The sequence below is a fragment of the Enhydra lutris genome, unplaced genomic scaffold (genome assembly GCF_002288905.1).
Source record: "Enhydra lutris kenyoni isolate GAN:26980312 unplaced genomic scaffold, ASM228890v2 scaffoldscaffold1, whole genome shotgun sequence".
NCBI lineage: Eukaryota > Metazoa > Chordata > Mammalia > Carnivora > Mustelidae > Enhydra > Enhydra lutris.
Window position 1 is genome coordinate 2690990 of NW_019154085.1, and position 13864 is coordinate 2704853.

The following is a 13864-nucleotide window of genomic DNA, read 5'->3' on the forward strand; positions in this document are numbered from 1 at the left end:
GATCTCCCGTTGGATTTGTAGGTGTTTGCAATCTTTAGATAAGCTATCTAGCTGATCTCCCGCTACCTGAAGTCGTCTCAGCTGCTACTTCTCCGCCATCTTGACTCCTCCCCCCTTAAATTCTTTTTTTTTAAAAGAAGTTTTAAAAAAGCACGAGAGAACCAGCTTTTATGCTTATCTCAGCCGTAGAATTTTTTACTTGTTTATAATTGTTCTTTATTTTACTATTTCTGTCTTATCTCCTTAATTAAAATGTAAAGACAGAGCAGGGCATGCCTGGGTGGCTCATTTGGTTAAGCGTCTAACTCTTGATTTCAGTTCAAGCCCTAATCTTAGGGTTGTGAGATTGAGCCCAAGTCCGGCTCTTTGCTGGGTGTGAAGCTGCCTCAAGATTCTCTCCCTCTCCCTCTGCCCCTCCCCCCCTAAAAAAATGTAAAGACAGGACTAGTTTTTCCCTATCCGTTTTCATCCTCCAAATCCTAGATGCTAGAACAAAGCACAAATTATAGAGGCCGTTTGAACAAATACAGTAAATAAATTCATGAAAGAAAGCTGTAGAAATAAATTGTTGAAATTGTTTCTTTTGGGCTCTTGCCTTATCTTAATGAATGTAACTTATCCTAATCTGTAATCTATTTTATCTCCTTATTCCAAGGAAGATAATTTTGGGGGGAAAAAAGTTAATCATTTTTTTCTCTTCATTTATAATTTATAAATGCCTCATTTATAATTTTAGTGCTTTAACAAGTAATTCTCTTGGCTGTTAGCTGGGTTGTTAATGTGTAGGGGTTCAAAAAGGAATTTTATTAATTCCAGTATCTTCTTAACCATTCTCACTGACTCTAAGATTTCACGCATTAAGGTAAAAAGGCCCCAGAGCAGAGTCACGGGCAGTTTCTTGAGACGACGGATTTATTAATACCTCCTCAGTCTCGCCCTGGCTCCGGGACTTCCTCCGCTGCGGGCTCCGGTTGGGTGTAAGCCGTTGCCTCGCCGTCTGCAGGTGCCTATTTCTTGCCCTGCGCCCTCTGGGCGCGCCTGCCCTCATCCCTGCACGGCTGCACAGTTCATCCTTCGGGCCCGCAGTCGTCCTGTTCTGTGCTACTGACGAGGATTCGCAGGACCCCACCGTGGAAGTAGAAAGCTGTACAGAAACTACACAAAATGCTTTCCAACCGCAAACTGTCAGCAAAACTTAGGGAGCTCATCACCCTTCCTAGGCTGAGCACTGACACGCTCACGGCAGGTGTGCTCTCCACACTCCCTGCGGGTTAGGTGAGAGACAGGACCTGCAGTCAGGACCTTCCAGAATCTGAAAACCTCGCAATTCCGTTCACAGGAACTTGAGATACAGACCGTCTCCATTCTTAACTCTTATACAGACCAACTCCATCTAAACTCTTAAAGCTGGGGTTCCTCAGCCTCTGTTCTCCGTCTGTCTTTGTTGGTTGGTTTGTTGGTTGGTTTGTTGGTTTTTAATATACCACACTCTCCTAAGCAATTGTATTTACTGTTCAGAACTTCATTGTGGTTCGGATCCACTCTTGCTGGCTCTCTGAGTCCCTGCTTTTCCTCTAAGCACTGGAGACAGTTTGGGTTATTGAGGCGCTAAGATAGTCCCTCTCCCTTTAGAATTTGGATCCAGTTGGTATGTAGACACAGGAGTCAAATAGATGAAAACTTCAGCCTCACTGTTGGGAAGTTTGCTTCGAGAAAAGAGAAAAAAAAATAGTGCCAAAAGAACCCAAGTCATGCATTTGTGATGATTGATTCTCCAAATTAAGAAATTTTGTAACTCACTATTCCTTTTTTTTTTTAAGATTTTATTTATTTATTTGACAGAGATCACAAGCAGGCAGAGTGAGAGGGAAGCAGGCTCCCCGCCGAGGAGAAAGCCTGATGCAGGGCTCGATCCCAGGACTCTGAAATCATGACCTGAGCTGAAGGCAGAGGCTTAACCCACTGAGCCACCCAGGCGCCCCCTCACTATTCCAAAATGAGCAACATACCTGAGTACAGGAATTTCCACTTTTTGGACTGACTCAGCAGTACAGGGTAAAAAAATGATCCCCCCCACACTCTCTTAATTTTAGTAACCTACTGGGTTTAACATTCCAAGTATTACTAGAGTTATATAGGTAAATGCAAAGTTGATCACATTTTTACCCTTTTTAAAATCATTCACTGGTTCTTTGTCACCTAAGATAAAACCCAAATTTCTGTCATAGCTTATATGCCCTTCTAACCTAATTCCAAATAGAAAGGACCTTCCCATCACTTCCTGTCACTCCCTCCCTTATTTTACTCTGAGTTAGTGTGGAACATATTGCTATTTCATACTTCTGGCCTTTGGCTTGTCCCATAAGGTTCAAGGACTTTGTCTTGTCAGTTCATCACTGTTTCTCTGTGCCTAAGACAGTGCCTGGCATGTAGTAGTTCCTCAATAAAGTATTTGCTGAGAAAACAAATGATTGAATAATGAAAATATTCATAATAAAAAGTTAATATATTTGATATGTGATAGGCACACATACGCATGTACACACACACACAGAGGCACACACACACATGCACAGAAACATACACACACACATATATGAACAATCGGCCTTAATAGAGAGAACTAACCTTAATAGTCTGTGAAAGCACAAGCACTAGGTTTTGAGTCTGCCCACTTGAATACAAAGACACCTTCTGTACAGTTTTGACTTTGGGAAATATGTGTCTTACATATTACAAAAAAGCACATTAGATCTACAAGGCTACTGGGGGGAAACTAAAATTTAAAACAAGCAGAAACAAATGAACCCGACTAGATTTCAAATGAATTATGTAAAGATTTTATTTTATTTTTTTAAAATATTTTGTTTATTTATTAGGGAGAGAGAGAGGGCGGGGGGGAGAAGCAGACTCCCTGCTGAGCAGGGAGCCCAACAGGGGCCTTGATCCCAGGACCCTGAAACCATGACCCAAGCCGAAGGCAGATGCTCAACTGGCTGAGTCACCCAGGCACCCCACATGAAGACTTTAAAAGAAGAAGAAAAAAATTAATAACCTGTGACTTTTGAACACAGCCCTTCACAGGCACCTGGGTGGCTCAGTCAGTTAAGCATCTGACTCTTTATCTCAGATCAGGTCTTGATCTCAGGGTCGTGAGTTCAAGCCCCACATTGGGCTCCAAGCTGGGTGTGGACCCTGCTTAAAAAAACAAAACAAAATGGGTGAACATAGCACTTCATTATGTAATCTCAGCCTAGAGGAGAAAAAAGATAACCGCAAACATATCTTGGATTTGTATTTCACAGTGATATGGGTGAAACGGCTCTGAACCTGTGTTCTGAGTATTGTAGAACTGAACAAGTGAATAAATATGTTGATAGTATTGTGGTCTCGCTGTGAAAAGAAGTATACAGAATACGGGAAGGCAATGAAGAATCCTGTAGGGTTGGGCTGGAATTGGAAAATTGGAAACATACTTATTTTCCTAGTTTTGTCTGCTAGGAGAATCTAGAAGCAATGATATTTCAGTAGAAATGAACATATCTAGTACCCAAAAATCTTGATTTCTAAGTACCATTCCTCATTAAAAGAAAATAGAACGTGAAGAAATGGTTCATTTCAGGGCAGGAGCAGAGCAGGTATGTGGTAAGTTTAAAACGTCATGACAGAAAGTAAGAAAAAGCTATAAAAAATGGACGTATATCAATTTTTGCTAAATCTTGAGGGAGTTCTTGGACTTCTGTAAATTTTCTGTAAGTTTTAAAGAGAACAAATACAACTGGTTAATAAGAATGTATGAAACTATAGATTCAACAGTATCCAAAAATATGAAATAAAAGGAGACACGGTTTTTTGCTTATCAACTTAGCTAAATGTATGTATTTATTCTTAATGCTGGTATCTCTATCTATACTTAAAAATGTATAGTCACATTGAAATTCTTATACTCTGATTATGGAAGGGTAAAATGCAATTATCATTTTTGGAAACTAATTTACTGTGATATATTAATTATATTACTGGGACTCTATATACTAAGGGAAAATCCAGGAAAGAAAAATAACTTTTGTGCCAAGATTTCTCCTAAATATTGTTTAACACAGTGAAAAGTTGGAAATGACATCTATTTTTTTAAAAGGTGAATGGATAAGGAAATGTAATACACTCATTAATGGAACATTTAAGAGACACTGATGCTCATAAAGAATGAGAAAATGTTTTACTGGTAAATTAAAATGTAAGGTATTGTGCTTATAGTACAACTATGTTAAATATGACTGTAACACTACTTAAATATATCTTTTCCTTTAAAAAGTGAATAAGACTAAAGGAAATACTTGCATTTGGGTGGTGAGAATATGGAAAGTTTTATTCCTATTTTTCTTATTTTCTAAATTTTCTATACACTCTCTAAGTTGGATTTTCTTAATAAGGAATCTAATGATAAGTTGCATTTTTATATTTTTAAAAGGTTTGTTTAACTGTTTCTTGAATTCATTTGAAGATGTGCTGAAGGCTGTATCTTCTGCCACAATCGCTGAGGTTGCCCGTGACAACAGGGATGTTCAGGACGCTATTGCTCTGGAGGGAGCCATTCCTCCTCTGGTGGCTCTTTTTAAAGGGAAACAACTTAGTGTCCAAGTGAAGGGAGCAATGGCTGTGGAATCACTGGCTAGTTATAACCCGTATATACAGAGAGCATTTCTGGAAAAATCATTAAGTAAATATCTTTTAAAACTCCTCAAGGTAGGAATTTTATGATAACTTGTCATTTTTCTTAGACAAAGTATTCAATACTGAATTTAGTAAAGTGAGAAGAAAACTAAATCCAACTCTTTTTTTTTTTTAAGATTTTATTTATTTGACAGAGAGAGACAGCGAGAGAGGGAACATAAGCAAGCAGAGGTAGTGTGAGAGGGAGAAGCGGGCTCCCCACTGAGCAGGGAGCCCAATGCCAGGCTTGATCCCAAGACCCTGAGATCATGACCTGAGCTGAAGGCAGACGCTTAAGGACTGAGCCACCCAGGCGTCCCTAAAACGAATTCTTGAATGAACTTTTTTTTAAAAGATTTTACTTATTTGTTTGTTGGTTGGTTGGTTGGTTTTAGAGAGAGCGCGCGAGCCTGTTGCGGGGGCGGGCAGGGAAGAAGCTCAAGCGGACCCCGCGCCGGGTGTGGAGCCTGACACGGGGCTCGACTCATGACACTGAGATCATGATCTGAGCCAAAACCAAGAGTTGGACACTTACCTGACTAAGTCACCCAGGCTCCCTTAGAATGAATATTTTATAAAACATCCCTATAATGTTCAATAAATGTGCATTTATTGGAAGAATGGAATTTTTTTTTTTAATAGGCGTTTCAAACAGATGTTAAGGAACAAGGAGCTGTAACCCTCTGGGCCTTGGCGGGACAAACCCTGAAACAGCAGAAGTACATGGCAGAGCAGATCGGATACAACTTTATAATAAACATGCTTTTGTCGCCCTCCGCTAAAATGCAGTACGTTGGTAAGTCATTTCCTGTGCGTAAATCCGCACCATGTGGAGCAGCACCTTGAAGTGGCCGACACATTTCTTGCTCTTCTTGACCAGGAGGTGAGGCAGTCATAGCCCTAAGTAAGGACAGCAGGATGCATCAGAACCAGATCTGCGAGGGCAATGGCATCGCTCCGTTGGTTCGCTTACTGAGGATTAGTAAAATCGCGGAAGGCACACTTCTGAGTGTCATCAGAGCCGTGGGGTCCATTTGTATCGGTTTGTAAAGTTTTTCTCCATTCTTAAATTATCAGTGAGATACTTCCCTTCCTCTCTGTCTCCACTGATAAAGCCCCAAGTCATAATCAATCTATGGAAGGCTCATCATTGTTTTTTATTTCTCTAAGACCTTAATGAGTAAAAGTGTGGGTGGCTCAGTGGGTTGAACCTCTGCCTTTGGCTCAGGTCATGACCTCAGGGTCCTGGGATCAAGCCCCGCATCGGGCTCTCTGCTCAGCCCGGAGCCTGCTTCCCCCTCTCTCTCTGCCTGCCTCTCTGTCTACTTGTGATCTCTCTCTCTCTCTCTCAAATAAATAAGATCTTTAAAAAAAAAAAAAAAAGTGGCCAGTAAGTCTGGCTGTTCCTTTCATTGCAAAGGAATTAACATTTGGGGAGGTCTGTCAGAGTGTATAGAATCGTCAGTGATTGAGCTACCAAAAATAAACATTGGAGTTCTTTGCTGACCTTCATGAATGCATGAAGCTGATTGTAGACTGTTTCTTATACATAAGAAAAAAAATCTTTATTTGTAGTTGATTGTATTTCTTCAAAAAATAGTCTAGCTGAATGAAGAATGTAGGAATTGGTTCCAAAAAGACTTTTTTTCCCCTTGCTTGAAAAAGCTACTTTGCCAAAGTTCGTTAAAGCTCCAAGACAGTCAGTCAGACAAAATAACGTTTCTTTTTTTAGCCAGAGCCTATGGTATAGATTATAGAGATTTCTAAAATTCTAATAGATGACAACATATATACAAAACACCATGTATGTGTGTGTGTGTGTGTGTGTGTGTGTGTACGTGCCCGTGCACAAATGCAGTTTCTTCTCATTACTTCACTTCGAAGCTGTCTACAAACCATCTACATTTGCCACAGACAAGGGGATCTCCACGAGAATTGTGGAGGAAAACTCTTGATTTCAAATTTACTGGTTTAGAGTGGGTATACATACACACACACCTCCCTTTTTCTTCCTCTTCATGTTCATTTTTCTTCTACACTCTTGAACATATGTAACATATTTAAAATAGCTGTTTTAACGTCCCTGTAATGAGTTCCGGCATCTGTAGCATTTCTGGGTCTCTACTGGCCAATATTTTTTCCTGATTATGAATCATATTTTCCTACTTCTTTGCATGCCCAGAAAATTTTAAATGTGGGTTTTTAAAGACCTATTGAAATAGTTTACATACAATAAAATATTTATTTATTTTTAAAGATTTTATTTCAGAGAGAGAGCATGTTCGTGTAAGCGCAAGCACATGGGGGGCGGGGGCAGAGGGGGGGATGCAGACTCCCTGCTGAGCAGGGAGACCCACGTTGAACTTGATCCCAGGACCCTGAGATCATGATCTGAGCTGAAGAGAGACGCTTAACCAACTGAGCCACCCAGGAGCCCCACAATAAAATATTTAAATAAAATATACAATAGAATAAAATATAAAAATACATTAAACCATACAATTTGGTGAGTTTTAACATGTGCGTTCAGCTGTGACACCATCACAGTGGTCAAATAAATGAATATAGCCATCACCCCAAATGGGTTCATTGTGTGCCTTTGGAATCCCCCCCGTCTTTGCACTTCCATGCCCAGGGAACCTCTGATGTTTTCTATCACTATAGATTAGTGTGTATTTTCTAGAATTTTCTGTAACTGGATTTTACAGATATGCCTTTTTCTTGCTGCTTTCACTCAGCATAGCTACTTTGATATTTATGCACATGTGTTCACTGTTTTAATGCTGAGTTGTATTCCATTGTATGGTATGATGGATGATTTTATGACTTATGGTACCCGTAGTTATTATCTGCCTCCCTACATGCATACACACGCTGTTGCTGTTCCTCTGGCCAGCCTGACGAATGCACACGGACATACTATGACCCGTTCATCCAGGTGCCCACTCATGGGCATTTAGATTGTTGCCAGTTTCCTGCTATTATACATGAAGCTGCCATGAGCATTTGTGTGTAAGTCTTTGTACAGACACAGATGTTTCCATTTCTCTTGGGTAAATACCAAAAAGGATTCCTGGGTCATTGAGTAGGTGTGTGTTTAACTTACAGAGAAACTGCCAGACTGTTTTTCAAAGTTGTGCTATTACTTTGCATTCCTACTAGCAGTGTATGAGAGTTCCAACAGCTTCACATCCTTGCCAACACTTAGTACGATGATTTTGGCCATTCGAGTGCATATGTAGTAAATCTCATTATGGTTTTAACTTGTATTTCCCTAATGATTAATGATGCAGAACATCTGTTCATGTGCTTAGTTACTATTTGTATATCCTTTTTGGTAAAGTGTCTGTTCAGATATTTTGCCCTTATTTTTACTTTTTTCTTTTTTAAAGATTTTATTTATTTATTTGACACAGAGAGAGAGAGATCACAAGTAGGCAGAGAGGCAGGCGGAGAGAGAGAGGGGGAAGCAGGCTCTCCACTGAGCAGAGAGCCCGATGTGGGGCTTGATCCCAGGACCCTGAGATCGTGACCTGAGCTGAAGGCAGAGGCTTAACCCACTGAGCCACCCAGGCGCCCCTATTTTGCCCGTTTTTTAAATTGTGTTGTCTTATTGAATTGTAAGCATTCTTTATATATTCTAGATACAAATAATTTGTTAGATATATGTTTTGCTTATTCCCAGTCTATAGTGTGTCCTTTCATTTTTGTAACAGGGTCTTTTGAAGAGCAAAAGTTTTTAATTTTGATGAAGTCCAATTTATTGGTATTTTAAATTTAGTTCATGAGTTCTGTGTCCTCTTTAAGAAATCTGCCAAACTCAAGATCACAAAGGTTTTCTGTTTTTCTCTGTATTTAGACATATGATCCATTTTGAGTTAATTTTTGCATATGGCCAAGATTTTTTTTTTTTTTTGGATATGGCTGTCCAATTGTTTCAGCTCCATTTATTGAAAAGATTATCTTTTCCTCCATTGAATTTTTCTGAGTTATTTCTGGACTTTTTATTCTGTTCTATTTACTCATTTGTCTATCTTTATGTTATACTCACTGTCTTAATTATTGAAAGTTTACAGTAAATCGTGGAGGCAGGAAGTGTAAGTCCTTCAACGTTGCTATTCTTTTTCAAAGTTGTTTTGGCTACTCTAGGTCCTTTGTCATTCCATATAATTTAAAAAAATCAATCTGTCAATTTATGAAAAAGTTCTATTATTTTTATTGGAATTGCATGAAATCTATAAATAAATTTGTGGAGAACAGGCATCTCCATAATATTAAGACTTCCAATCTATGAACTGTATGTCTCTCTACTTGTTTAGGTCTTCTTTAATATCAATCAGCAATGATTCCTAGTTTCCAATACACAATTCTTGTATATATTTTATCTTAGGTATTTTCTATTTTAAAATTGTGCATAATAAGTTTTGATTGAATGCTGGACATTGTGATTGCAAACTGATAGATGCTGAATTTTTGGCTTTCCTTTAAAGGGAGTTGGGCTTTGTTCTGGCGTGCAGTTATCTTACCTGGGATCAGTTTGCTCCATTTGCAGCTAGCTTTCAAGCTTTATTAGCAAAATTCTAGAGCAGCTTTCACTCTGGAACTGACTTAACTCCACTATTAAGATGATATCGTTCCAAGGACTTAATTCCTTATATGATCCCCTGAATTATGAGGAATCTGAACTCTGGCCACAGAGCATAAACCATTCCTAGCGCTGTGTGAGCTCTGAGAATGGTTCAGCCTACTGCCCGTAGTGGTTCTTTTCCTAACCTAATGGAGTTTCATCCCATTATTAACATGTGAAGATTCAGTTAGAGATGGGATGGTATTCGTCTTATCACACTACCATCATCGTTATCATAATCATGATTATTAAAAATATTCATTGTGGGGGGGAACCTACGTTAGCACCTTCACTCTTCAAAACCTCCCTGTTTACTCCATTTCCACTTACTCTGAGATGAGCAATCCCTTTTCTGTGCTTCAAGTGTATTTTTTGTATCTTTGTTAAAGCACCCATTGCATGTACTGAAATCATGTATTTAAATAGTTGCTTCCCCTGTAGAATATAAACACCTTGGAGGCAGAGACTCTAATTCCTCTTTTCCATTTTTTTTTTAAGTAGGCTCCATGCCCAATGTGGAGCCCAATGCAGGGCTTGAACTCATGACCCTGAGATTAAGACCTGAACTGAGATGAAGATTCACACACTTAACTGACTGAACCACCCAGGCACCCTCTAATTTCTCTTTTTAACTCTACTTTTTACCTCAGTTCCTGATGAGTTAGGCATTCAAGACCTGCCAGCTGAATCAAGAATATTCATGTAGTCAATGTCTGTACATCCCTAGGTGGCCAGTGTGGGGGTTGGGGAGGAGGAAACAAACATGTCCTTTGCTCCTATTTCTTCCAGTTCCTTCAAACTTCCCCAGATGATAAGTGACTTCTCTCCATTGTTCAGAGAGAGGTCTGATATTGTATTTATATTTAAGTATATAAACCTGCTGTGTATGTTGTGGTATTTGTTAGCAAAACAACAAAATTCAAATTATTTGTATATCCACTAGATAGAGATGAGAAGTTTTTAAACTGAGATTGGCCTATAATTTAAAGTATTATGCTATAAAAGGAGACAGTGAGATTATCTTTTTAGTATGTGTATTTAAGGAATCTAGAAATTTTAACCAGGTGACTTACTCTAGTCATTTTTATAAAAATGCTTTTTTATGGAATACAATAGCAACTATAAGCTTAAGTACCTTGCAAGTAATAAATCTTCAGTAAATGATAGTTTTTATATTATTATTCTTTGATAGTTTAACATTTTTCATTCCTTGGTTTTGTGACTAGTAGAAAACATCCACACTTCTAATAGTAATTTTTCCATGTTTATTCATTTTGCTTTTTAAAAAATTAATTCAGGTAAAATACTGTTGATATAGCATTTCCTTATTTTTAATTTAAATTCAATTAATTAATATATAATGTATTATTTGTTTCAGGGGGTACAGGCCTGTGACTCATCGGTCTTATATAATACCCAGTACTCATTGCAAAACATACCCTCCCCAGTGTCTATCACCCAGTTACCCTATCCTCCCTCCAGCAATCCTCAGTTTGTTTCCTAAGATTAAAAGTCTCTGTGGTTTGTCCCCCTCTCTGGTTTCATCTTGTTTCATTTTCCCTCTCTTCCTCTATGATCCTCTGCCTTGTTTCTTAATTCCACATATCAATGAGATCATATGATATAATTGTCTTTCTCTGGTTAACTTAATTCACTTTGCATAATACCCTCTAGTTCTAGTTGCAAATGGCAAGATTTCATTTTCTGATGGCTGTGTAATATTCCATTGTATATATCTACCACATCTTCTTTAACCATTCATCTGCTGATGGACATCTGGGCTCTTTCCATAGTTAGGCTATTGTGGACATGCTGCTATAAACATTGGGGGGCAGGTTCCCTTTTGGACTACATTTGTATCTTTTTGGTAAATACCCGGAAATATGGTGTTTCCTTTTGTAATTTATTAACCATATTATGCTAGAAAACTTAACCCAACATACCAATCTGTGTTTGACTTTATCATTTCCAAGATGGAAAGAAATATTCTTACTGATATGTATATTCTTATAGGTGTCGCCCATACAAGTAATCCTATCAGTCAACAATTTGTTGTAGAGGAAAATGCCTTTCCAGTACTTATTCAACTACTGAGAAATCACCCTTCTCCTAACATCAAGGTATATAAAAAGTTTTAAGGTTTTTTCTGATTAAGGGTTTTTTTTCTGATGTAGTAAAAATTAACAGAAATAGGACTTTTTGAGAATAATTTATATATTTATGTAAATTCACAAGTATAATTAAAAATTTAACATTTTAAACAAAATTCTAGAAGTTTTAAATTAAAAAGTTGCTATAAAAATAGTAAATTTTATTAAAATATTAATTTTCAAATAATTAAGTCTTGCGTCTTTACTCATCAAATAAGCTTTATTCTTCAGATATCTGATTATTCACAGAATTTCTTCCCTTCTTTTTCGGATACTGGTTGCTAAAACGGTGGGGATAATGAGGATGTGTGTGATTTATGTAGCGAAATTTCTCAGATATAAGTGATTCCTATAGTATTGCACCACTAAAATAGCTTTACCTTCTACCAAGCAGTCTGTGTTGCCCTGCAACAATAGTTTTCTTATATAAATAACTGATGAGTTGTTTAAGAGTCATTCACTCTTCTATTTACTTCTAGTAAACTGCCTTTAATAAAATGATGCTCACATCTATTCAAATCCTCTACCAAAGCTTTGGAAATTTAGGACATCTAGAGTTAGCCAGGCAGGAAATTATAAGACCAAAAAATATATTTTCTCTTCAAAATTGGGTATGAGTTCTGTCAGAAATGAGAAAACAGAAATATGTAAGTAAATACAGTATTATTTCTTTTAAGGAATGTATTATGAGAAAAGATGCTCTAAGTTATGCAGCTTTTCTGGCTATGGGAGAGAATATTCTTTCATAGGAGTTGATTGGGGGGGAAAAAGGAAGGAGCCTATACTAGCAATTTTTGGGCTGAATTATATGTAAAACCTATGCTGACTTTCAAAGTACAAATAAATTTCATACGACTATGGAAAATGCCACATAAAAATACATTTTTATTTTAAAACACGCAATTTCATGGCAAAAACGGTTTACTTCAATTGCGTCCATCTGTATTTCGGTATATGTTTTCAATGAGATCTTTAACTTGTTAAAAACAGAACACAAATATATTCCAATACTTTTCTTCAAATATGATTCTATAGTAAACAAAGTTTTGTAATAATAATCATGCTTTTCAAATTCATAATGTTCTTCGTAGAAACGCATAACATAATACTTAAAGAACATTATCTGTCGAGTCCCAACAATAGATGAGGTTTGTTTACATCCTCTGAAAAGTCTTCAGAGTGTGCGTCAGATGACTCCTGAAATACAGTATTTCTCAGGACTGCTCCTCAGTGCTTTAATTCAGAGGCATTCCATGGAAGCCTTCCAACTCAATGGTCACTAGCTAACAAGCGGTTCAAAACAGCTTTTATCCCCATGCCAGGAAATTAAAAAAAATTTTTTTACATGTGGAAGGGATACAACTATGCACTTAAGATAATACCTCCTCCCTTCTCCCATGCTCCCCAGCGGAGTCGTGTGGTTGTGCCGACAGCACACAGGAGGAGGATATTTTCCTAGCTGTTAAAAATTATAAGGGACAGGGGCGCCTGGGTGGCTCAGTGGGTTAAAGCCTCTGCTTTCGGCTCAGGTTGTGATCCCAGCATCCTGGGATCGAGCCCCGCATCGGGCTCTCTGCTCAGCGGGGAGCCTGCTTCCCCTCTCTCTCTCTCTGTCTACCTATGATCTCTGTCAAATAAATAAATAAAATCTTTAAAAAAAATTATAAGGGACGTTCCTCCAAACATTATAAATACCTACCTCTAAATATTAGAGGACTGAAAAAATAAATATTAGAGAACTGGAATCAATGAATTATATATTATCTTTGAATAAGTATATCCCATATGAAAGTCTGTATAATGAAATATGTCATTTGATAAACCATGAGTGAAAAATAATTTCTGAAAACCACCTATTTAGGTTGAAGTGGCATTTACCTTGGCATGCATTGTCCTAAGGAATGATCTGTTACAGAACGAATTACAAGAAAACGAAGGATTTAGGTATGCCGATGTCCTTCAACTTCTTCACTCACCAGATAAGGTACTATCTTTATAAAATGTTAGAGCTCGTGTGGAAAGGTTTTTAGACCCATTGTGAAATTATAAATGTTTCACAGCAATACTTAACTATATTACATAAGAAAGTAAAATCTCTTTGGTAGGTCATTAGTTTGTAATGATGAAATAATACTGTTCCATATTTTTCATAGTTGTCATATTTCTTCTTTGAAATGTAGCAATTTTATGTTCAAAGAGCAAATAAATCTTTTCTGCCCTGGATGTGTTAAAACTTTTCCCTAATTTTATGACCTTTCAACTTTCAATCATCCATTTCTTACCCAATATTCCAGAGTGGTAGCTTCTCAAACTATTTGTGATGAAGGAAAGCTTTTCCCCAGCAATCTGTTATGGGCAGGATAATTCAAAACAA

The 13864-nt window shown here is 37.6% G+C and overlaps 1 protein-coding gene across 1 annotated transcript in view; it reads left to right on the plus strand.

Annotated features, from left to right (window-relative positions):
• LOC111143669 (ankyrin and armadillo repeat containing) overlaps window positions 1–13864 on the plus strand; it is a 68155-nt gene that overhangs the window by 41581 nt on the left and 12710 nt on the right. Inside the window, exons 12-16 of the mRNA XM_022497523.1 lie at window positions 4505–4746; window positions 5356–5509; window positions 5594–5755; window positions 11354–11460; window positions 13352–13474. Of these exons, the coding sequence (XP_022353231.1) occupies window positions 4505–4746; window positions 5356–5509; window positions 5594–5755; window positions 11354–11460; window positions 13352–13474 (788 nt within the window). The remainder of the gene's footprint in view (window positions 1–4504; window positions 4747–5355; window positions 5510–5593; window positions 5756–11353; window positions 11461–13351; window positions 13475–13864) is intronic.